Below are 24,127 nucleotides of genomic sequence, written 5' to 3'. Positions count from 1 at the left end.
CTTGAGTTAAGCGAGGAAGAGCTGGGCTTTGGGAGGGTCACGCTGGATGCGCTATTGAACATTTTCTAAACCGCGTCCTGATTCATTGTAGTGGGTCTCAAACTGAGCTCATTTGGTTACAATTAGTATTTTTTTAATGAAGTAGGATAACGCGTAAAGAAAGTTCAGTGTGCTTTGCAGGTTGGAAGGGAAGGAAAATACACCAGCATGTGTATACAGGGAGAGGTGTAGAAAGTATTTATTACTGGGTCGTTATGGTGAAAAATAAGCTTAAAGACCCACTCGTGTGAAAACTCCACTTGGGAGGGGCCGGGAGGGTGGAGGAAGACCACCTGGGCGGTGGGTGCAGTGGTGTGGCGAGAGGGGCAGAGGTGGGTGCAGCGAGCAGGTGAGAATCAGGAAGTTTGGTAATTGGACAGAAGAGTCGAGAACTGTCGCTGGCAGGTGGCTTATTAGCAAGGATGGAGTCATTGTGCCCTGAGAGGGTCAGGAGAGACCTCGGGTCGTTGGAGTCAGGCTCACTTGGAGTCGTGTGTGAGGGCCGCCTGTCCTCCCCCCCCTGCGCTGCGTTTTTCACTCTCGCCCATCTCTGCCCCTGGGCGCTGGCAGGTGTGTGTCCTGGGCCTGCACCTGGCCAAGGAGCTGTGTGAGGTGGACGAGGATGGTGACTCGTGGCTCCAGGTGACCCGCAGGCTCCCCATCCTGCCCACCCTCTTGACCACTCTGGAGGTGAGCCTGCGCATGAAGCAGAACCTGCATTTCACCGAGGCCTCGCTGCACCTGCTCCTCACGCTGGCTCGCACTCAGCAGGTAGGACGCAAGCCCGCGGGCAGAGGGGAGCCTCTCGCTTGTGCTGCGCGGCTTCCAACCCTGCTTGTGATGGTCCCAGAAGCTCTGGTCTGCCCGAGAGTGCCAGCTGCCGCTGGGCAGGGTGGCTGCAGGGGACAGGTCCCAGGAGTGATGGGGCTGGGGAAGTCCCAGCTCATTCCTATCCTTTCCCTCTCAGGGAGCCACAGCAGTGGCTGGAGCTGGCATCACCCAGAGCATTTGTCTGCCCTTACTGAGCGTGTACCAGCTTAGCTCCAATGGGACGGTGCAGGTGAGTGCCGGGACCCGCCGGGGGCCGGGGCTGCCGGCGGACTGTGGCTACAGCAGAAAAGCCTCCCTGTCTTTGATCTCCTACTCACCCAGGAAACCGCTCTTCAGAGGCTCATGGGATGCCCGATGGTGTGGCCTCCTCCCCGTCCCCGCCCCAGTTCCTAGCATGAGAAGCTCGCATAGGTAGTTAGTGGCTGACCTGAGTCTAGAACCCAGGATTCTTAAATCTCCGCCGAGTGCTCTGGCCGTGTAACAATGGGCCTGGGACCCCTCAGGCCCTGCTGGCCACCAGGCCATGGCCGTGGCCGTTCCAGGTTTTTTTCCTCCAAGCAGCCTGGCTGCCTTCACTGCTGTGTTGTGAGGAGGCCATGCTGCGCTCCTCAGCTGGATACATCGGTGTGTGTCCTGGTCTTGTCTGCTCTTTGTGTCTTAGACCCCGAGCACCTCTCGGAAGTCCGTGGATGCCCCCTCTTGGCCGGGGGTCTACCGCCTCTCCATGTCTTTGATGGAGCGGCTTCTCAAAACTCTGCGCTACAACTTCCTGACCGAGGCCCTGGACTTCGTGGGGGTTCACCAGGAGCGGACCTTACAGGTGAGGGGCTGCCGACATCATACGGGTGGGGGCTGAGGGTAATGGGGGGTCTGGGCCATTCTGGACCATCCAGAAACTTCTAAGCCAAGGTACCCATTGTGCCATCGCCTCTGCGTTTGTGGGCTCAGGAGCGGTCCTGAAGGGAAGAGCAGGTGGGTCAGGTCCCTGATTGAGCCCGTCCACCGGTCTTCCCTCCCAGTGCCTCAGCGCAGTGAGGACCGTGCAGAGTCTGGCCTGCTTGGAGGAGGCTGACCACACGGTGGGCTTCATTCTGCAGCTCTCCAACTTCATGAAGGAATGGCACTTCCACCTGCCTCAGCTGCTGCGGGATGTCCAGGTGGGGCCCTGGACAGGGTTCCTCGGGTCGGAGTCTGGGGACGTGTTTGTGTGTGGTTGGGGTGGGCCCTTCTGGCGCCCTTCTGGTGAACTGCGGGCCTGTTCCTGGAACGTGGGCCTTTTGCCCAGCGAATACAGGCTTTGCTTTCCTTATGTAGCTTTCTCTGAGGTGGATGCTTTCTGTCTGCAGTAAAGGACAGCCTTGTAGCTTAAGAACTTGGGCTCAGCTGGAGATGTTGGTTCATATCCCTTAGGGATGGGCCAGCAGGGTCGGAGGTAAGGGAGGTAGGGAAAGAATGGTCCCAGAGTCAGATAGAGATAGGTGTCTCATTTTTCTGACCTTGGTTAGGTCACTTCAGGGTCTCTGAGCCTTTTTCGTCTGTAAAATGGGAAAATGATCCCTATCGTCTTTCTTTTTTAAAAAGAGTTTAAGCAATATCCATACCCAACGTGGGGCTCGAACTTACAACCCCAAGGTCAAGAGCCACGTGTCCTACGGACAGGCACCCGGAGCCCTATGTGCCTGGCACCCTATGTGCTAGGCCTTGAGCTAGGTCCCAGGGAAACCTCCGGGCCCCTCTTGCCCTAGTTCGTAGGCAGGCGTCCTTAGCGGCGCTAACATCTGCAGCCCGAGAACATGGGAGGTGAGCCCCGTGGGAGCTCAGGGATGGAGGACTCGGGGCTCGGGGGGAGCTCTGGGGGTCCCGCTCGGTTGGGCTGCTGCTGAGCGCCCCCCAAGCCCCGCCTTGGCCCTGCATCCCCTGCAGGTGAGCCTGGGCTACCTGTGCCAGGCCTGCACGTCCCTCCTGCACAGCCGCAAGATGCTGCAGCACTGCTTACAGGTGAGCGGGGTAACCTGGCTGCCTGCGGGGCCGCGGCCCGGTGTCTCGGGACTCCACCTCCGTTTCTTGTCTCCCTCAGAACAAAAATGGGGATGGCATTCCCTCGGTTGTTGCCCCCCGAGTTCAGCGACTACCCGCTGCTGCTCCCACGCCCCCCTCCTGCTCCTCCTCCAAGCAGCCTGCGGCGGACACGGAGGCATCGGAACAGCGAGCCTTACACACAGTCCAGTACGGGCTCCTCAAGATCCTTAGCAGGACCCTGGCGGCCTTGCGCCACTTCACCCCAGACGTCTGCCAGATCCTGCTGGATCAGGTACCGGCCTGCCCAAGTGCCGGGCTGCCCCGAGTGCCTGCGGTGAGCTACTGAGGCTCCCCTATGCCCCGGGGCCCTCGTGGAGCTCCACATCACTCCTGTCTTGCTTTGCAGTCCCTGGACCTTGCTGAATACAACTTCCTCTTTGCCCTGAGCTTTACCACTCCCACCTTTGACTCTGAAGTGGCCCCCTCCTTCGGGACCCTTCTGGCTACGGTGAATGTGGCTCTCAACATGCTTGGAGAGGTAAGCTGGGGGCTGTCACACTCAGGCCCCTCAACATTCCCGTCTTCCTCCTGGTCTCCCGCCGCCTAACTGTGGCCTCGAGCACGTTCTCAGCCCTCCCGAGCCTGTTCCTCTTCCCGACTGAGTGTGCGAGAGCCGCCCCAGGAGGGCTATCGTGAGGCCCGAGTGAGGTAGCGGACAGCTGCTCCGTGCACGGCCTCGGGTAGGAGGCTCACAGGGAGTCCCACCTGTTACTGTTACCTTCTTATTTTTTTACCCCATTTCTCTTCCTCCAGCTGGACAAGAAAAAGGAGCCCCTCACCCAGGCTGTGGGGCTCAGCACCCAGGCGGAAGGGACCAGGACGCTGAAGTAAGAAAAGCCCTCCTTCTAGAATTCGAGCTGGGGTCAGGGCCCCCGTGGGTCAGCCTTCTTGTTGGCTCGGTGCTGTGCCTCCTGCCGGCCAGCTTGGCTCCCCGCACCAGAGCCGCCCCGCCCTCTCCGCAGGTCCTTGCTGATGTTCACCATGGAGAACTGCTTCTACCTGCTCATCTCCCAGGCCGTGCGCTACCTTAGGGACCCAGCTGTGCATCCCCGGGACAAACAGCGGATGAAGCAGGAGCTCAGCTCGGAGTTGGTACGGACAGCGGGCTCGGACGAGCAGGGGGCGGCTGATGGGGACGAGCCTGTGGGGTCCCACTCAGCCCCCCACCTCCCAAGGCCGGCCAAGGGCCCAGGGCTCCGGGCCTCACCTAGTACCTTTCTCTCGTAGAGCACGCTGCTCTCCAGCCTCTCCCGCTACTTCCGCCGGGGGGCGCCCAGCTCCCCTGCTGCAGGCGTTCTCCCCTCACCTCAGGGCAAGTCCACCTCTCTCTCCAAGGCCAGCCCGGAGAGCCAGGAGCCTCTGATCCAGCTAGTGCAGGCCTTTGTGCGGCACGTGCAAAGATAGGGCAGCGGCCTGCCCGCCCACCCCCCGCCAGCCTGTGTGGCGCCCCGGGCAGCAGGGGTGCTGCCGGCCAGACCGACGGCCCGCGTGGGACTGAGAGCAGCACCTCTCTCCTGCCCGCAGCCCCGACTCCAGCCACCCACCCACTGGCATTATTTTTATAATAGATCAAGAGGTCCACAGCCAGGTGGGAGCCACGAGTCGGCTGCACTTGCGCCCTCAAGTCCAAAATGTCGCAGGGGTATGCTCCTTCCCTCCAGCATTCCCACTGCACCGCCCCCCGCCCAGCGGAGGCCGGGAGCCAGCGTCACGTGTGGCCGGGAGAGGCTGTGTGCCCGGGTCTGAAGATGTTTTCCATGCTCTGTTCTTGCAGTTTTTGGTAATACTGTGGTCTATTTATACAAATATTAAAAGACTGTTTATAGATAAATGGGTGGTGTCTTCAGGACCTGGGGGTGAGCATCGAGCTCTCGGCGCTAAGCACGTCCTTCTCGGCCAGGTGCCCAGGAGTGGAGCGGAGGTTTGGGGAAAGCAGAGTATTCGCTGTGCAGGTGGGCACGAGTTCTCCCCTCCCTGGCTCGCGCAGCTCTCGTCCCCTCGCCCCTACCACACTGCATTTGCCGGCCGAGCTTCTCATGGGTGTGGCCTCTCCTGAAGTCCCAGTCCGGTTTACAGCTCCGCGCCCGGGCCTCCCTCCCTGCGCCTCCTGGGGAGCAGGACCTCCTCACCAGAGAGCAGGGCCTGGTGAGGGGCCTTCACCTGAAGTTTCTAGAACCAGACTGACCTGGGCTAGAGTCCCTGCGCGGCCACTTGCCCGTTATGGAAGCTCGAGGAGGTGACTCTGTTCTCTTCCCTCATCTGTGAGGACGGCCTGAGCACATGCAGACCGGCCACAGGTCGGCAGCTGAAACCCTCACACACGGTACTGTCCGCTCCGCTCGGCCCGCATCTAGGCAAGTTTCTCTTAGGCACAAAAGGTTTCCGCAGCCTCCTGTGCAGGAACAGGGCCGCCCCCCGAGCCACGCGCGCCCTGCGGGAGGAAGGGCGGCCCGGGAAGGAGGGAGCAGGAAGCCGCCCTTCGGAGGTTTCCCTTGCCCACCCTCAGGGCCAGCCCCGGGGGGCCCACAGCCCGACAGGAGCCGAGGCGACATGCACGTGAAGGACAGTTTATTATTTGTCACTGGCTAGAGAGCAAGCAGACAGGCAGAGTAAAAAGATCCGTTAAAAAGTGAGTGTGGAGAAGTGCAGGCTGAGCCACGGAACTCGGCGTGAGCGGTCCGCGCGGGAGGGCAGGGCAGCACCTGGGAGACGCCACTCCGCCCGGCGCCCCTCTGCCACCCGGGCCCCAGCCCTGCTGCACACCTGCCTGCCCCCCCCCCCCATCTTGTTGCTTTTGGCAACCAAAAGGCAGGTGCTCTCTGGCCAAGGGCACACCCCAGGCTTCCCGCGGGGTCAGGGTGCCTAGGGCAGCACTGCGGCCAGTCCCTCCATCCTCCTTAGGCGGAGCCAGGAGGGCTGGGGAGCCGGGGTGCTCGGGGGATTGCAGGCGGGGTGGGGGGCTCCAGAAGCAGGGCTGGGGGAGGGGCCCCCCTCACAGCTGGACGACCGGGGGGCACGGACAGAATGGGGCCAGTCTCCCCACCCTGAGCAGCTGAGTCACCAGCAGACAAGTGGCAGGGCTGCCTCCTGTCCTCTCCCGCCCAGGCCAGGGTGGGCAGGGGCCTGGAGGGGGCCGGCTTAGCTGAGCAGTTCTAAGTAGGTGACCGGGACCTTGCCCTTCTTGTTGCCTCGCTCGCCGATGAGCCAGTCTGGGTCCATGCCGGGCAGGCTGTAGACGGTGATGAGCTGAAGAGGAGGGCAGAGGGGTGGTCACAGCCCAGCCGGGGCAGGACAGCATGGGGACAGGGCTGTCAGGGCCCCATGAGACCCGGGCATCTGCACCTCCAGAGGCGGGCGTCTGCCAACCCCGCGGCACCAGACCCACCTCATCAGCCAGCAGGGCCAGCTCGCTGCTGTCGGCCGCCTCGTAGTCGTAGAGGACCCGGGCCTTCCGGGTCCCGCTGGCGGGGGGGTTCACCTCCTCTAGGCGGAGAGCGGCCTCTCCTGGAGGGGCCAGGCCAGCCACAGAGGGGCCCACGGGCATAGTGGCTGCAGCGGTGGTGGGCGAGGTGCTGCTGAGGGGCGGGGAGGCGGGCTCCGTGGTGCCCACAAAGGTGCCTGGGAATCTGGAGAGGGTGACATCTCAGCTGGGAGCTGTGTCCCCGTGGGAGTCCCACGTGTTCCGCCAAACACCTGGGCCCACTGCCACAGAGGCAAGGGGACCCCAGCTACTTACATGGCTCCCTGGGAGCTGGCAGCATGAAGAAAAAAGCAAGGCGAGGGGAATCGTGAGCCGTACCTCCCTGTCCCTGCCATCCTCCCGCCCAGGCCAGCCACCTCCCTGTCACCCACACAGGCCTGTGATGCCCCGACAGAGGGCTTGGTCAGGGGCCCTCTAACCCGCCCTGCGAGTCTGGGGGCTTGCTGAGCCTGGGGAGAAGGTCTTTGCCCCAGGGGGAGAAGGGGATGGGCTGTTTGTGGGGCGTGGGAGCCGGGGGACCCCAGCGGGCACCTGCCCAGCTGCTTCTGTAAGTCCAGCATGTGGCGGTAGCACTGTGCGTAGTAAGTTGTCTGGGACTCCACAAACTCATGGAGGCAGCGAAGATGATTCACCTGCGGAGGGGGGCGATGCGGGGAGAGCGGTGCTGGCTTGCGAGGCGGCCTGGCCGACCAGACGCTCCCTGTCTCCTGCCTGACCGCAGACCCCGGCCTTTAGCACTCCGCCCTTGGCCCCAAGCCACCGGCTCCCTGCAGGGCAGGGAGGGCTGCGCAGCCTTTGGCACTTGGACCAAAGCTGAAGTTCCACCCTGAGGACCCTGGGCTCAAGCACTGCCCCTCGCCACCTGCTTCTGAGATCCAAGTTCATGGTCTGCCCCCTTGTGGAGGAGTTCAGTGGGGGGCCCGGGGCGGGGCCAGGAAGATGGTGGACGACAGAGGGGCAGCACAGGGCGGGACTCACGTGAGTGCTGCTGATCCCCTCCAGCAGGAGTCGGGTCACTTCCGCCTGCCGGTCAAACTCCGTCTGGGCCACTCGGAGCTCCTGCTCGGCCTGGGAAAGGCAGAGTGGGGCGGCGGCTGACAGCAACAGTGGCCCCACCTTCCCTCCCATCTGTGGTCCACCCTGGAGCAGCCTCCTCTCCTACTCTGGGTGCAGAGGACACATCCCCCTGGGGACACGGACAGAGATCTTGGTGGCAGGAGTGCACTTCTCACCCCTGACTTCAGGCCTGGAGCCCTGCCCCCTTGCTGGGACCCCTCTGGACCCAGTCCATTGCAAGCAGCCAAAGACGGATCGACCCATGGGTGCCCTGACACAATCTTGCTGTGACACTGTCCCTAGCCATCTGACAGCGCCATTCCCCTGTGTGCTCAGAGGAATTGTGGGGGCAGTGTGCCCAGAGAGAACAAGTAATACCCCCGACAGCGGCAGAGCCCAGAACCAGAAACCAATCTGACCCCTACCCTACCCCACCCGCGGCCCCCCACCCGCGGCCAGCCTCCCGAGTCCAGACTCACCTTGTCCACCTCATCATTCCAGAGCTTCGGAGACCACGACAGGACCGGGCAGCAGGGGAGGGAGGGGGCACCGGTCAGTGGGGGAGTGGGGTGAGGACGGCTGAACCCCAGAGCCCGCGCCCTGCCCCAGCTCCCCAAGGCCCCCCCGCGCCCCCCATACCCTTCCTCACTCCCCCGAACCCAACCAGGAGCTGAGGCTGGGGCGCGGCCTGGTGTGAGCAGCGTCGCTATCCACCACATCCAGCCCAACATGCCGCATGCAGGGGAGGTAGGGGACAGCCAGCTGGGAAGTCCTGCTTGGGTTTCTCTTACAGCGGAAGCCCCCGGGCCCTGATGGGAGACCCAGTGTCCCCCATCCCACCCTGACAATTAGCTAAGGCTGGTGGGCTGGGACGCAGGGCCGTGTGACCCTAGGCCAGTCACTGAACCTTTCTGTCCTTCAGCAGAGAAAGGCAGCCTCGTGCCCGAGTCACACTGGGGTTCAATGGCAAAAGAAAAAAACAGGGCGGTCTCCACCCTCCGGGATATTCCTCCTTCCACTCGGCCCAAGAAGGGGGGCAGGAAGTGTCATCCAGAGTCTAAAGAAGAAAGACCCCCCTCCCCCCGCCACGACTTAGGAGACCCATTTCTCCTGCCCAGCGCGGGAAGTCTGTCCTAAGATGGCGACCTGAGGGACTGAAAGCGGAGCAGGGCCAGCCCTGTGTCCCGAGATGTCCCACCACGGTGCCATTTAGAAAACCAAAACGTGGGGAGTGACCTCTGCGCGCATGGCCGGAGGACACGCAGAGAGAGGGGCTGCTGGAGTGCTCCGGCGTTGCCGCCCTGAGGGACGATGGCCCGACCGCCGCCTGAGGGCACAGACACACACGGCAACATGCTATGACGGGGCGGAGAGAGCCTGACAGCCCGAGCAAGTGCGTGCCACCCCCCGGTTGGAAACGGAAGGTCAGAGAAGAAGGCAGAGAAGGCACAGCCGTGGTGGGGGCGGGTACGATGGGGCAGGTGTGACTGGCCCGTGTCCCACACTGAACGGTGAATACCCAGGAACAACACAGGAGAAAAGAACCCACGGCACTCGGAGTCTTCAGCCTCCATGGCTGCCCTGGGCCCCCGGACACGCCTGCCCCCAGCCCACCGGTCCCCACCCTCCCTGCTCGGGCTCGGGGCCCCTCCTCGCTGCCAGGATGCTGGGCAGGTGTGCCAGAGAGGTGGCTGGATGAAGAGTGTCCCCCTCGTCACAGCTGTGGGGTCCTCAAGCCCGACGTGGACTGGGGGGCAGTGCCCTTGATGGGGGATGGAGGGCAGACCTTTGGGTCCCAGAAGATGGGCCTGCGCTGTCCCCACGCTGTCTGGGGCGGCTGACCTGGCCCCAAACTCCAGCGTGGCACAGAGAGGAGGGAGGCCCGTGATCAGGCGCAGGGCACAGGCAGGCGGCCAGGAGTAGGGCTGGTGCCTTCCTGGCTCGGGGGATGCGCCCTGTGTTCCTGGTGCCACGCAGTCCCCTGGTGCCAGGGCAGAGAGAGGCCGGGCGGCCGGGGTGGGGCGCTTACCGCGGAGGCGCTGGCCGAGAGAATGTAATTACGCGGTCTAGTCTCCTGAAAGTCAGGCACCGTCTGGCGGGAACAGAGGTCACGGAGGGGAGGGGGGGTCATCCCGGGCCAGGCGCTGCCCCAGCATCTCCCACGGGGTGGGGTTGTCGGGGGAGGCCAGGAGCCCCGGCCCAAGGGACAGGAGGCTGTAGACACATACCACATGGACCCTTTTCCCCACTCCAACCTCCTGGACACAAGGTGGGCTTGGGGACATGGAGAGTCAGACAAAGACCAGGTGGGTGGTCACGCTGGGAGCCCAGGAAAGCAGATGCCAGGGAGCCTTCAGGTGAGTCGCAGACTGGGCCTAGCCCCCCTCCTCCCCGGACCCGAGCCTGGCTCAGATATTCCGGTTAGAGCCACAGCTCTCCAGACCAATCACCCCCAACCCTGGCTTTCTCCATCCCAGAATCTCCACACAGGACCAGGCCCCTCCCCCACAACAAGGTGGATGGATGGACGCATGGATGGACAGGGTGACAGGCTTTCCACGTTTGCAAAAAGCTGACTCACAGGCTCCAGTGCCTGGCGTCTCCCTAAACCAGAGGCTATGCACGGCAGAGGCTCTGGTGGGGAGACCAGCTGCTTGCAAAACGCCCAGGACGTCCCCTGGGCCGGCCAGGCCCCTGGGCCCGAGGCTGGGCCGGGCAAACCAGAAGCAGCACAGCACGCAGGAAAGGTATACTCACATCTCCCTCACACTGAGCCAAGTTACCCAAAGCAGAACGGAAAGGAACAAAAACAAAGAGGTTAGTGAGTCCACAGCGCAGGCGGGAGCAGGCCCCCCGAGGTGGGTGGCAGGCAGGTGGGCAGACGACCCTGCCGTCCGGAAGGAGTCCTGCTCTGCCCGTGTGCCTGGGTCTACGCGGGAGGGCAGGGGTGACCCGCCGGGCTGCGGTCCTCTGGGGCGCTTGCTGCGCCTGGGTTGCCCTGGGCCTCTCTGCAGAGGGCGCGGGGCCTAATTCAAGGGCTTGAGGCTGTCTGGGCCAGACAACTGGAGAGGAGGTCGTGCCGCTCTGGTGACTAAGGAAAGGCTCCCCTGGCCTGCCTGGTGGAGGAGAAGCCGGTTCTGGCCGAGGTACTCCAAGGAGACTATCCTGTCCAGCTGACTTCAAGAGGTCAGCCCTGTAGCCATGGGTCATCTCACCCAACCACAACAAGACTCCAGTGGCTGAGCCCCTGCCTCCGATCTGGACCCCACACACCCGGGTGTGCTGAGACCCTGCCCTTGACTCTCACCAGAGGTGGCACAGGCCAAGACTCCATGGTCCCCAGTGGCCACACTGTGGGAGAGGGACGCAAGGAGCATTTGGGTCAGCTGCGAGTCTGGGAAGACACAGGTGACGGTACCCCCGGCCTGCCCTCGACCTGGTTCCTGGGTGTGAGGTGGCCTCTAGGCCCCCACACTGCCAAGCAGCCTGACATGCCGAGAGCATGCTCCCCCTCAGGCCTGCTCTCCCCACCCTGGCCTAAGCCCTGGGCAAACTGTGCCACACTCCATCGGCTGGCCTGGCCAGGCCGAGCGGGCCTCAGTGAGCTGAGAGTAGAGGGAAGTCCTGACCCAGGGCCACGGGATTACCTGAAAGGGCCCTCGGTCACGTCCCTAAGCAGGTGCACGGTCCAGCTCCAGGGTTCCCACCATCAGGGCACCCTGGGACCAGCGCTGGAGCAGCGGGTGGGGTAGTTAGTAAGGGGGAGCCATGCCCGGGCAGAGCCGGGGGACAGAGCCGAGCATTCAGGAAGGACAGGGCAGGGCCATGCGAAAAACTCCAGTTGGTTGTCTGTCTGGGGAGGCTGTGGCGTGCCCTGAGCCTGGGTCGGGGCACTGCTGGTCAGGCCACTCCATAAATGTCTGCCCTGGGACCCAGAGCTCTGGGTGGCCAGGGTTCCCGCGGGGGAGGGGCAGAGAGGCATGACCTGAAGCGGTCAGCCAGGACCAGCATCCCCCAGCCAAGCCTCTCCAGGCAGGGAAAGGGAAGAAAGGTCATGCCAAACGTCAGGTCCCTTCACCCTCCCTTGGCTCCGAACAGAGCTGGGGGTGGTGGGGCGGGACACCAGCAGGGACACCTACCGTGGCTTTGGCCTCTGCAGCCTTGGCCTTCTTCAGCCGCGCTTTGCAGGCATCCAAGTCCAGACGCCGGTTTTGCAGGAGACGCCTCTCCTTCTGCGGGGAGGGGGAGCAGGGCAGAGTGAGAGCCTAGGCTGCGGCAGGACTGGCCCACCGGGCCGTCAGGGCCATACAGGGAAACCGAGGCCCCGACAGGGAGAGGTCACCCACTGTGTCATTCGGTCCACAAGAGCCACATCCGGGGAGCCCTGGGAGTGCCGGGCTCCCGGGATGGGAGGAGAGCCTGTCTCGGCGGCCCCGCAGAGGAGGACAGCAGTGACCAGGCAGCGGGGGCCCCCAGTCCTCTCACCGAAATGGTCTTCCAGTCCCCTTCCAGGAAGTTGCGCAGAGGCGTGAGGAAGTTGATGGAGGCCGTGTGGATGAAAGCCCTCTCGGCGGCTCCCAGGCGCTTTTCAGCTTCTGCCACCTTGATGAGTGTCTTCCCTGGTTAAATGGAGTTTAAGGGTGAGGAAGAGGCTCGGGCTCGGGCTGCTCGGACCCTAAGGGAGCGCCCAGGGAGAGGCAGGCCGCGGAGGCGTGAGCACTGCGGGCTCAGTGCGGATCGGCTGGCCTGGAAGCCTGTGGGGCGACCTGCGTGTCTGTCGACAGGAGACTGACATAAATGGCGGGACGTCCCAAACGCGGACTAGGACACAGTGTGACAAAGATGAGGGGGGCGGTGGGGGGAGAGACTTCCAGAACACAGAAGGCACCTCAACAAATCTTGTTCCCAAAAAGCAACAGTAAAAATGGGTATCGCTGTCAAAAGCAAATGTTTCCGGACTCTGGAAATTGACCAAATGCAAAGAAACTGAGAATATTTACTCAAGAACTACTGGACCTTGGTAGGAACAAGATGGGAACCCGTGGCTTCCCAGCCTGGGGCGGGGCGGGCGGCGGGGTGGGGCTGGGGGGGTCGAGGGCGGCTCCCATGGTCATGGTCAGCTCTTCGGCTCTGCCTCTGCGGTTGTTGTAGCTCTGCCTGGGCGGGGCAAGTCCGCAGGTAGGCAGCGGATAGTGGTGGGGGATGGGCCGCAGGGGAAGGTAGTGGTATTGGGGCTGACTTGATTGGGGTGGGAGCACAGAATAATCCAGGGGACCCTGCTGGAAACAGCAGTGATCTCAACGGCAAATAATTGAGGAAGACCAACGTCACAGCTGACTTGAATAAAGAATACTGGTTGGAAGAGCTCTGCCACAAATTTAACAGATCTGGAAATAAGACGGTAATCTCGTTTATTGAAAATTTAATAAAATAGCATATGTACATCCAACTACATCAATAATTATGTTAAATACAAATGGATTAAACATTCCAATCAAAGAGTGAAGATAGAGTGGATTTTTAAGAAAAAATCCAAATACAGGGGCGCCTGGGTGGCTCAGTCGGTTAAGTGTCTGCCTTCGGCTCAGTTCATGATCCCAGGGTCCTGGGACCCAGCTCTGCATCGGGCTCCCTGCTCGGCAAGAAGCCTGCTTCTCCCCCTCCCTCTCCCTGGCTTGTGTTCCCTCTCTTGGTCAAATAAATAAGTAAAATCTTTAAAAAAAATCCAAATATGTACTGTCTACAAAAGACTTTGGATTTAAAGACATAAATAGGTTGAAAATAGAACAGAGAAAGGTATACCATGTGAACTGTCCTCCTAAGAGAACAGGAGTGCGTGAACTGCTGTCGGATAAAATGGACTTTACTGTGAACGTGACCAGAGACAACAGCATTTTACAATGATATAAGTCAATTCATCAAGAAGATATAACAAGAGTAAATACACAGACCTCACAACAGAGCTCCGAAAACATATGAAGTAAACACTGACGATCTGAAGCCAGAAACAGAAATAGTGGGAGACTTCAGTACTTCTCAGTAATGCAAAGGACCAGACAAAATCCGCAAGCCCACAGAGACTAGAACAATTTGGCCTGTTGTCTCTACCCCACTCCACAGCAACACAGCATATGATCTCCAGTGAACAACACTCTCCAGGACAGACCATATACTAGGCTATAAGCAAATCTTCATAAACGTAAAAGGTTAAAATCATACAGAAAATGCTCTCTGATCACAGCAAAATCAATTAGAAATCAACAATAGAAGGAAACTTGGAAAATCCAAATATACGGAAATTAACCACCATCCTGCTGGTGGAAATACAAAATCCCACAGCCACTTCGGGAGACAGTTTGGTAATTTCCTAAAAAGCTAAACTTAAGTTTACTGTGTGACCTAGCAAGTCCATTCCTAGGTGCATATCCAGGAGAAGGGGAAAACACATGCCCTCACAAAGTTCTTTGTGCAAACGCTCGGAAGGACACAACCCAAATGTCTAGCCATACGACGGGACACTTACTATCCCGCAATAACAAGGAATGAAATCCTAAAACACATTATGGCACAAATAAACGTCAGAGATGCTATGCTCAAAGGAGCCGGATGCAAAACACAGCACACCGTGGGGGGCCTGGGCTGCTCAGTCATTCAGGCAATCAACTCTTGCTTTCGGCTTGGGTCATGATCTGGGGTCACAGGATTGAGCCCCACATCCGGCTCCATGCAGAGCCTGCGTGGGACACACTCCCCCTCCCTCTCCCTCTGCTCCTCATGAATGCATATGTGCTCTCTCTCGCTCTCAAATAAATAAAATCTTAAAAACCACCCAACACAATATGTGATTCCATTTATATGAGAGGTTCAGAAAAAGCACATTTATAGGCACACGAATGTGCATGAATAGTTAGCAGCAGGGGGACTGGACTGGGGACTGACTCTAAGCAGACATGGCCTTTTGTGCAGGGGACAGAAATGTTCTTTAAATAGGCTTGGGGGGGATGTTTGCACAACTCTGTAAATTTACGAAAAAGCACTGAATTATATACTTAAAACAGGTGCATTTTATGGCATGTAAATTTTATCTCTGTAAAACATTAAAAATTAAAAAAAAAAAAAAAAAGTATGTGCCACTGGGAGAAGGTAGGTAACACAATACCCAGATGAAAAATCAGGTCACAGAAGGGTACGCACAGTACGATCCCATTAAGAAAGGCACAGAAACCGGAACTGGGTAAGAGAGACTTCCGTTTCTCACTCTGTTTTCATCTGCACTGACTGAGGTGTTTGCAAGGCAAATGAATTTTTTTTACTTGTTTATTTGTTTATTTATTTATTTATTGAAGATTTTATTTATTTATTTGACAGACAGAGATCACAGGTAGGCAGAGAGGCAGGCAAAGAGAGAGAGAGAGGAAGGGAAGCAGGCTCCCTGCTGAGCAGAAAGCCCGATGCGGGGCTGGATCCCAGGACCCTGGGATCATGACCTGAGCTGAAGGCAGAGGCTTTAACCCACTGAGCCACCCAGGCGCCCCTCACTTGTTTATTTTCATTTATTTCAATTTTTTTTTCATTTTCTGCACTTTCATTCATCCATTTCATGAATGTTGACAAGGAGATATTTGTGTACTTCACAAACACAAAGCAAGAAAGGAAGGAAGAGAGAGATGGAGGAAAATTCGAGAGCAAGAGACTGTGACCCCGGACCCTGGCTGGGGGCTTGGCTCACCATAGGGAGTCGTGGGCCCCAGCTCACTGGCCGCCTCCGCCATGTACTGAGCCAGCAGCTCCCCGTTGGTGACCCGCGAGGGCACCTTCCTGTCCAGCTTCTCATACAGGAACTCCTCCACGCGGGCACCTGCAGGGAGACAGCAGCCAAAGCCACGGGGCTCTTCAGTACAACCCAAGGATGGCAGCCATGGGGACAGAAACAGACCCAGACCAGGGCCCCCCATGGGGGTGCCTGGCCTGGTAACAGGCAGATTACTCTCTCTTTGGAGCCTATTTCAACCTAGTGAAACCAGCACTCAACCCCAGAGGACCCCTCACTCCAGAGAGGAGGAAGCCACAGCTCGGAGACATGAAATGCCTACCCAGGTCACACGGCTGGGGGTGACGGGCCCAAAGTAAAGGCCCACTCACTTCTCCCTCCATCTGATATGGATTTACAGAACCTAGTACACACATGGACAGTCGTCCGGCGCTGGCTCCAGAAAGCTCCAGGGACACCCACTTATACAGGAGACTTGGAGGCAGATAGCTTCACGACCCCAAGACAGCCCGCCCCGCCCCCCAGGTTCTCCTGCCGGAGGCTTCTGCGTGCTCCCTGCTCACGCTCGCTGCAGTGTGACTCAGGGCAAGCCCTTCTCCATCTCTAGGCCCCGCCAGCCTCTCAACAGATTGAGCTCATGCTTTCCCTGCCTCTTCCCAAGCGTGTTTTAGTCTCAAGCATTTCTCCAACTCCTTGGTGCAAAACTCTTAAACCTCCTGCTGCCCCAGAGAGCGCATCCTGGAGCCCATCACTCTCTGCTGGGCTCTTTAACTGCTCGCCTCATCCTAAGCAGGCCTCAGAAGCCTCAGTAACCTGATCCAAATCCCGTGTGCCACCCAGTCGCACCTGCGGCCCAGGCCTCCTGCCAGTGGCCTCTAGCCCCTCGCCCAGGACCGCCCGGTGCCCACTCACTGGGGTTGGGTTGCAGCAGCACCTCCGTCTGCCGTAGGATTTTCTCCGTCCAGTTCTTGGTGCTGTCTGCCCGGGCAAGAAGGTTTTCAAAGTGTGCATCCAGCTCAGTCCTCTCAGCCTGGCCGAATTTCTCCTCTGTGAACTGTGGGGGGGGTAGCGTTGAGGGATGGGGAGGGCGTGGCAGCGGGGAAGCAAAGACTGCCCCTGCCCCACGCTTCTATACCTCCTCCCCACTCACCCAACTAGAACCAAGCCCAAGGTCAAGAAACTGGCTTTGCCCCTAACCTGCTCTGTGACCCTGACCAAGTTATAACCCTGCTCTGTGCTTCAATTTGCCTCTCTGTAAAATTACGCTGGACCAAAGGTTGGGGATCACGGCTTCTTTTGGAAACCCAGAAAGCTAGAGACCCCCCAAAAAATGCACATGTGTACAAAAATCTACCTTATTACTTAGGGGGATAAGGAGTCATTGGGGGCCTAGTTCTAAGGGTCCTCCTAGCTTGACTTTTATTCCCTGAGCACCTGGTAACACAGGTGCAGAGCACAGAGCAAAGTCTGGGGTGATTACAGGCTCCTTGGGGGACTGGGAGCCAGTGGGGAGGGGGTGCCAGGGGAGTGAGTGGGAAGAACCCAGCTCTCAGAGTCAAAGGGACCTGATTTGAGTCTCAGGTCTGCACTGATGAGCGGTGGGACCTTGGGCAAGTGGCTTTGCCTCCCTGGCGTCAGTTTCCTGAGCTGAAAAATGAGAATAATAAAAAATACCAGCTCCCTCATAGCTGAAATAGGATGAAATGAGAAAGATGTGGGTAAGGGGCGCCTGAGGGGGCTCAGGGTCATGAGTTTGAGCCCCAGGTGGAGTGTGGAGTCTACTTAAAATAAAATAATAAAATAATTAAAAAAAGAAAGGTCTGGGTAAGACATGAAGGCCCGAGTCTGGCAGGGAGTTGGTGCCACTGCTGCAAAGAGCTGATGGCGAGGCAGCGGGAAGGAAAGGGAGTGTGTGGGCATGGGAAAGCCACATGGCTGGCCTCTGGTCGCCTGGTGCAGTGGACAGGGAACACCACTAGCCCCTCAGAGCCAACTGCTGGGCACGCACAAGGCTTAGAAAGCTTGGCAGCCCCGCCCCAAGGCCAGGCAAGAACCGGGATGTCCCAGCAGTCAGAGCCGGCAGAGGTTGTGCAGGCCACGCGAGAACAACCTGATACTGGCCCAAGTCCTGGCCCCTCTGATCCAGAAGGCTCTGGTAGAAAGAGCCTGTTCAAGGTCGTAGTCAAATAGCAAAAGGGCATAGACCTGCAGGAGAAAGATCAGTAATAACGCAGCAGCACTGCTGACTGCGGGGTGCTCCAACCCTGGGCTATAAGCATTTGACACCAGTGACCCATTGACGTCTCCGAGAGCCTCTAGGACAGTTAAGTCAAGTTTCCCATGTCACAGATGATGCCACTGAGGCTAAGCAAGGGGCAGACTGTGCTCAAGTCAGGGTCACTCTGGGCTGGGAGTCTGGAGGCCCTTCCCAGATGGCTTGGCGTCGATCAATCATCCAGAGGCCAACAACAGCTCCAGCCCAGCTGCAGGGAGGGGGCGGCAGCCACGGAGAGTCACTGGGCAGCGTCACTGGGCAGCCGTCCATTATGCAACAGGGCTTGGGTTTCTCGCTGTAGGCCTGACCCGGGTGGGCCAGGCTGACAGCCTGTGGCTCCCGACCTGGGAAGCAGCTGCTCCCCGCTTCCTCCCGCCTCTCCCTACTCCTGGGCCGTCTCACATTCCCTAGACTGGGGCCTCCCAGAGCCAGGCCCCCGAGCAGGCCTCACCTCTCCCAGCCCCTTAGGGGTAGCCTTAGCTCCATTTTCCAGATAAGGAAATCAAGGCTTAGAGAGGCAAAGCCACCTCTCTGGTCTTCGCCAGGGGCTCCCCTGCCCTGGCAAAGCGTGATAACAGGACCTATCTCACAGAAGATTTGGAAACACACAGCACTGCCCTAACAAGCCTTAGCTGCTCTCATCATGACCACGGACAGAAGGGCTTCTTCATGTTCCTCCTCAGAGCTACCTAGGAACCCCCGTACCCCAGCAGGACCAGGCACCCTACTTTAGGTGGTTATGTCACCCGAATGTGCAAGGTTAACAGAGCCTCGGGGCAGCCATCCCTCACACCCCAGGTCCACCCAAGTTCAGTATCCTACGGGGCTTTCCGGACCTCCATCCCTTGTCCAGTGCTGCCTGCCCGGCTCAGACGATGACAGAGCTACTGCCTCCTCACGGCCTTTACTACTACTAGTTCTGCCACTACTCTTACTATTACGGCAGTTACTACTAACAGCCTTGGTACTATGGCTTCCACGGCCCACTCGCACCTACGCTGGCATCATACTCAATATGCCCTAGGTTTTCCTGCCTCGGTGCCCTTAGCTGGGCATTTCCCAGCCCCTGGACCAACTTCACAAACTCACCCTCACTTTCAAGGCACCGTTCAGGGACCTGGAATCCCAGAATCACCCATGCAAAAGGGATCCCCATCACCAGGCTCCCTACTGGATGGCGATGGGGCAAGGCTCTAAAAGGTGTCCCTGGTATGCAGAGGGGCTGACGGCTTACCCAGTATGTCCTGGGGCCTGGCATGGTGGCCCCTAGGCAGAGAAGCTGCCCACACACTGAGAATGAAGAACTCCCTCCCATCCCTACTGACGCCTATCTCCAGGCAGCCTGGCCTCAGCAGGTCCCAAGGGTCCTACGCAGGTGATATTTCAAGACTGCTCTCCTCTGGCCTGTCACCCTGCCCCATCACTACCAAGAGGAAGGGACCCATGCTTCAGGGGCTGATGTCTGCAGAGTCCGAGGCTGCTCCCTGCACAATGGCAGCAGCAGGGGGTGGGCGTGCAGAGCCAGAGAAAGCCTCTATTTATAAAGCTCCCAGCTCCCTCCTCCACCCCAGAGTCTGGAGCCTGGGCACTGGCTCCCACTCCAGTACAGGTGACCCACTGGGCCTGCCCCGACCAAGAGAAGGGAGGCCACAGAGCTCAAGCTTCCCCACACCGCAGGCTCTGCAGGCCCTGGCTAGGTCAGGTGCCAGCACCCCACAATAGCAGGAAACTGGCAGATCAGGTTCTCCCAGATGTGGGAGATAGAGCGGTTGCCATACCGACACTGGGAGGGTTCCCATCTTCCAGATGAACTGAGGACAGCCAAGGGGCTCCAGGGTCCTAGGAAACCCACTAGGGCTGGGATCACCTTGCGGGGCTTGAAATACCAGGCAGCAAGTACTCACTGGGGCACTAATCCTCAACGGGACACGGGACATGGTGCTTTCTAGTAAACATGAGCACATGGGTTTCCCAGAGACTGTCTGGGGCTGGGCTTCTCCAGACAACAGCAAGGACAAACAATAGGACTGGCTCCCAGAGCACTGCGACAGGCCAAGCCCCAAGTCTGCAGCCACCTCTGGAGGCAGACCAGGTGTCACACCCGATTGACAGGAGGGGGAAAAGTGAAAAGTGACTTGCCCAAGGTCACATGCCATACTAACTACGTTAACACTACTAGTATTCGTGCCTTTATTTTTTTTAAGATTTTTTTTTTTTAATTTGAGAAAGAGAAAAAGCATGAGTGCAGGGGGGGGGGGGCAGAAGGAGAGGGGGAAGCAGCCTCCCTGCTAAGCAGGGACTCCAATATGGGGCCCGATCCCAGCACCCTGGGATCACGGCCTGAGCCGAAGGCAGATGCTTTACTGACTGAGCCACCCAGACGCCCCACAGCTTTATCTTTATGGAGCATGTACATGCAGAGTACCCAGCTCTCCTCACAAGCTTCCTGGGAGGGAGGGATTGCTAATCCCATTTTTCAGATTGAACAACTGAGGCCAAGAGATGAAGCCCCTTCCTCAAGGTCACAACAGGGAGCATCCACGCCCATAGCTGCCTCCAGGTCTTCACCGTTACATTAAGATGCCTCAGTTTCTCTCCTGGCCCCAGAATGTGGATAGGACTTGTTCCGATTCTGGCACCATCAGCGGACAGCTGTCCAAGGAGGGCACCCAGCCAGACCTCAGCCCTTTCCCCATCCTCCAGGCTTGGAGAAATAAGAGGAAACAGGCCTCCCGTGGAGCAGAAAGGAAATAATCCCAGCCCTCCTGGCTTCCGGACTGACTATCCAAGCGTGTACAGGGGACCTGACGGAATCAGTACCACCAGCCCATTGCACGGGTGCAGAGACTGAGGCTCAGAGAAGGGGTCGTGGCAGGTGCATGGTCCTTGGGCCTGGGGCTCAGGCCTCCGGACGACTGCCAGAGTCACTGCTGGGCAAGGGCGGGGAGGCAGGGGCCTCCCAGTGCTCTCTCCCTCCTGGGGCGGGAGCTACGGCAGCGGGGTAACCCAGCCTGCAGAAACCGTGGGCCCCAATATTCCCCCCAGGTAACGGGGCCGCGGCCCGGCTCAGTCCCCGGGCCCGGTTATGCTGAGTGTGCGGCCAGAGTGGCCGGCCGCCCCGGGCTCTTTCTTCTGGGCAGCGCCGCAGTAGGGGATGTGAGGGCCAGGGTGTCCCGCAGCCGGGAGGGCGCGGCAGCCTCCAGGGGCTTCTCCTGCGCCACCCCCAGGCTCTCCCGCAGGGGTGCTCCCGGCCCGCCCCACATCCGGGCCGCGAGGCCCAGGGCGCACGGCCTCACCTGCACCGCCCGGGTGAAGAAGATGCCCGCGTCCGACGCCAGCTTCTTCATGTTGAAGTCCATGGCGCGACGCACGGCCGGCAGCGCTCAGCCCGAGCGCAGCCTGGCAGCCCCCGGCCCGCCGCCGCCGGCCCGTACCCCGCCCACCTGCTGCCGGTGCGCCCTCCCTCCGCGCGCCCTGCCTCTGCGTGCCCGCTCGCCAGCCCGCAGCCGCCGCCGCCGCCGAGCTCACCCGAGCGCGCAGGGCGGGGCGCGGGCATCGGGGGAGGAGCCAGCCAGAGCGTGCAGGGCGGGGCACGTGGGAGGAGCTAGCCAAAGCGGGCGGGGCGGGGCGGGGCGTCCGGGGAGGAGTCTTAGGGACCCCGGGGGACCAGAGGTTGCAGGGTCTTGCCAAGACCCGCTACTTTGCCCTGAGGCCTCCGTCTGCCACCTGGGGGCCTTTCTCCATTCCTTGTCCCACAGCCCCTTGCCCATTTGTGCCTCTTCGTGTACCTTAGACCATTCGCACCCCACTCATCTACTAGGCCTTCTGTCTTCCTATTTGTCTGCCTCTTTTGCCCTGGGTCTCTCTGGGCAGACCACCACCACCACCACCACTACCACGTGCTTTTATTGATCTATACTGATCATTCATTTATTTATCAATGTCCATCTATGGTGGTCTATATCATTCATTGAGTCAGCATCCAGCCCTATCATCTTCAACAGGCATATATCAATTATCCTTATATGTTCACTCATCCAATAACTCATATTGAACACTGTTTGAAAAAAAAAAAAAAAGATTCAGGGGCGCCCGGGTGGCTCCGTCGGTTAAATGTCTGACTCTTGATTTCAGTTCAGGTCAACGGGAGTCTGCTTCTCTCCCTCTTCCTCTCCCTCTACCCTCCGCCTGCTCGTTCTCTCTCTTTCCATAAATAAATAAATAAATAAATAAATATTTTTTAAAGTGTGCCAGCAGCCGACAGCACGCACAGCCTTTTTTTTTTTTTTTTTTAATATTTTATTTATTTATTTGACAGACAGAGATCACAAGTAGGTAGAAAGGCAGGCAGAGAGAGAGGAGGAAGCAAGCTCCCCACTGAGCAGAGAGCCCGATGTGGGACTGGATCCCAGGACACTGGGATCATGACCCGAGCCGAAGGCACAAGCTTTAACCCATTGAGCCACCCAGGCGACTCATATTTTAAAAAGCATTCACAGTACTTGTTAAAGATGGTAAGGAAGACTTTATTCAAGAGGGACCACTGGGAGGGAAATGGGGCTCGAATACAACAAGGGCAAGTGGAGATTTAGAGCTAAAGATCAGGTTGGGGTCCGTGGATGGAAAATGACTAAGTGGAAACATCAAGGCTAACGGGAATCTCCCTGAAGGCAGGACAAGATATGAGGGTAGAAAATGAGGAATTTGTTTAAATATGGAGGGTGATCAGACACCAGTGGGGGTGGGGGGAAAGGGCAGGATTCTTGCTAAAACTGGACTCTACAAGTCACAGATGGAAGTTCAGGGTCAATCTAGTTGAGCAGAGTGCTCAGAGGAGCCTGATTCAGGTTTGGTCAAGGAGAAAGTCTTTGTGACCCAGGCATTGTTCTAGGCTCCAGGGATAGAGAACAACAACACAACAAGGCCCCGCCCCTCTTGGGCAAACAAATATGCAACATGTCAAGTGATGAGTCCTGAGAAGAAAAACACAGGAGGATAAAGGGGAGAGAGAGCGGGGTGCCCAGTTGGCTCAGTTGGTAGCTCATGCAGTGCTTCCTTTAAGGGTTGTGAATTCAAGCCCTGTGTTGGGTATAGAGCCTACTAAAAAAGTAAGATAAATAAGTAGGAAAGAGAGTAGGAAAGAGAGACAGTAGACAGTAATTATTACTTACACCTGTCCCAATGAACCTACGCTTCATCTACTTATCTTGGTTTACAATTGCCTATTGCCGTTTTCTTACTACCAATGGCCCAAATGTCCTGAGACTATGCCAGGTCCAGCATTGAGCACTTTTAAGTGAATAATCATCTAGAATGGTCATAACAGCTCTGAAACCATCCCCCTCCTCATTTTAGGGGTGAAGAATGTGTGTTTTGTTTTGTTGTTGTTTTGAAGTCCATCCTTTTTTTTAGTTGTTCTTTCTTTTTTATTTTATTTTATTTATTTATTGGACAGAGAGAGATCACAAGTAGGCAGAGAGGCAGGCAGAGATTGGGGGGTGGGGGAAGCAGGCTCCCTGCTGAGCAGAGATCCCGATGTGGGGCTTGATCCCAGGATCCTGAGATAATGACCTGAACTGAAGGCAGAGGCTTAACCCACTGAGCCACCCAGGTGCCCTGAAGGTGTGGTTTAAAGAAGTTAAGTGATTTTTTTTTCTTTCAAGATTTTATTTGTTTGAGAGAGAGAGCAAGAGCACAAGCAGCGGGGAGAGGTGGAGGGAGAAGCAGACTTTCTGCCAAGCACGGAGCCTGATGCAGGACTCCATCCCAGGACCCCGGGATCATGATCTGAACTGAAGGCAGATGCTTAACCGACTGAGACGCCGGGGTGTCCAAGAAGTTAACTGATTTGCACAAGGTTACAGAGCACAGAGTGAGAGTGGCAGACTGAACCCAGAATCCAGGCAGTCCGACTGTGGAAACCACTCTTCTCTGTTCTGGCTCCCTCTTCCTTGGCTCATTGGGTACCAGGTTCTCTCTTGCCTTGGGGTCACAGTCCATGCTGCTCCTGGAATGCTCTGTCCTCTCCCTTTTACCCAGCTAGTCCTTGTTCATCCTTTGGGTTTGCATCTGGCCTTCCCTTTCTTTCAGGAGTCTCTCATCTCCCCCTCCTTAGTCTTCCCACATTCCTGAGTTTCTCGCAACAGAGCAACTATCACACAACATTGTAATTAGGTATCTGCTTCCTCTGAGCCCCCTGGGACCACCACCTATCTTGCCCCCACCACTGTGCACCTGTGAAAGGCTGGCACACAGATATATTAGTTGTGCAATGAATGAAGAAATGTGACCTTGCTGATAATTATATTTAAAAACAGCTCTTTGCAGTGGCGCCTGGGTGGCTCAATCAGTTAAGCATCTACCTTCAGCTCCAGTCATGATCCCGGAGTCCCAGGATGGAGCATGCCCCAGTGTCTGACTTCTTGCTAAGCAGGGAGTCTGCTTCTCCCTCTTCCTCTGCACCCCCTTCTGCTTCTTCTTTCTCAAGTAAAGAAATAAAATCTTGAAAAACAAAAACCAACCAACCAGAAACAGCTGTTCGCCGTTATGAAAGGACTTGCCACACTGTTTTCTGCAAGCCTCACCAAAGCCTTGT

At 58.1% G+C, this 24,127-nt stretch overlaps 2 protein-coding genes across 8 annotated transcripts in view; one reads left to right on the top strand and one right to left on the bottom strand.

Moving 5' to 3' along the window:
• Nucleotides 1-4,780, top strand: part of NUP188 (nucleoporin 188) — a 49,665-nt gene extending 44,885 nt beyond the window's left edge. Inside the window, exons 35-44 of the mRNA XM_059143389.1 lie at nt 610-810; nt 1,007-1,099; nt 1,532-1,690; nt 1,890-2,027; nt 2,794-2,868; nt 2,948-3,181; nt 3,296-3,427; nt 3,703-3,776; nt 3,912-4,041; nt 4,177-4,780. Of these exons, the coding sequence (XP_058999372.1) occupies nt 610-810; nt 1,007-1,099; nt 1,532-1,690; nt 1,890-2,027; nt 2,794-2,868; nt 2,948-3,181; nt 3,296-3,427; nt 3,703-3,776; nt 3,912-4,041; nt 4,177-4,353 (1,413 nt within the window). The 3' untranslated portion in view covers nt 4,354-4,780. The remainder of the gene's footprint in view (nt 1-609; nt 811-1,006; nt 1,100-1,531; nt 1,691-1,889; nt 2,028-2,793; nt 2,869-2,947; nt 3,182-3,295; nt 3,428-3,702; nt 3,777-3,911; nt 4,042-4,176) is intronic.
• Nucleotides 4,781-5,500: 720 nt separating this feature from the next.
• SH3GLB2 (SH3 domain containing GRB2 like, endophilin B2) lies at nt 5,501-21,025 on the bottom strand. Of its 7 annotated transcripts, XM_059143391.1 has the most exons (14): nt 20,829-21,025; nt 16,170-16,311; nt 15,216-15,344; nt 11,972-12,105; nt 11,626-11,718; nt 10,244-10,255; nt 9,516-9,578; nt 8,394-8,543; nt 7,966-7,989; nt 7,409-7,498; nt 6,962-7,062; nt 6,686-6,700; nt 6,335-6,575; nt 5,501-6,195 (listed from the first exon to the last, which is right to left on the bottom strand). In XM_059143391.1, the coding sequence occupies exons 1-14, from the start codon at nt 20,889-20,891 to the stop codon at nt 6,088-6,090; spliced, it is 1,365 nt and encodes a 454-aa protein (XP_058999374.1). In that variant the 5' UTR covers nt 20,892-21,025; the 3' UTR covers nt 5,501-6,087. The 7 variants fall into 7 exon arrangements, with proteins under 7 accessions (XP_058999374.1, XP_058999376.1, XP_058999375.1 ...); XM_059143393.1 differs by lacking the exon at nt 6,686-6,700; XM_059143392.1 differs by lacking the exon at nt 10,244-10,255 and having other exon boundaries at nt 20,829-21,023.
• Between the last annotated feature and the right edge of the window lie 3,102 nt (nt 21,026-24,127).

Source organism: Mustela lutreola, chromosome 12 (assembly GCF_030435805.1).
Source record: "Mustela lutreola isolate mMusLut2 chromosome 12, mMusLut2.pri, whole genome shotgun sequence".
NCBI classification, from domain to species: domain Eukaryota; kingdom Metazoa; phylum Chordata; class Mammalia; order Carnivora; family Mustelidae; genus Mustela; species Mustela lutreola.
Note: the sequence above shows the minus strand (reverse complement) of the source record. Positions and strands in the feature narration are given on the sequence as shown.

Coding starts and splice junctions, on each gene's coding strand:
- SH3GLB2 (XM_059143391.1), bottom strand. CDS start 20,891: ATGGACTTCAACATGAAGAAGCTGGCGTCGGACGCGGGCATCTTCTTC. Junction 16,312..20,828: donor TCTTCACCCGGGCGGTGCAG/GTGAGGCCGTGC, acceptor CCCCCCCCACAG/TTCACAGAGGAGAAATTCGG. Junction 15,345..16,169: donor GCTGCTGCAACCCAACCCCA/GTGAGTGGGCAC, acceptor GTCTCCCTGCAG/GTGCCCGCGTGGAGGAGTTC.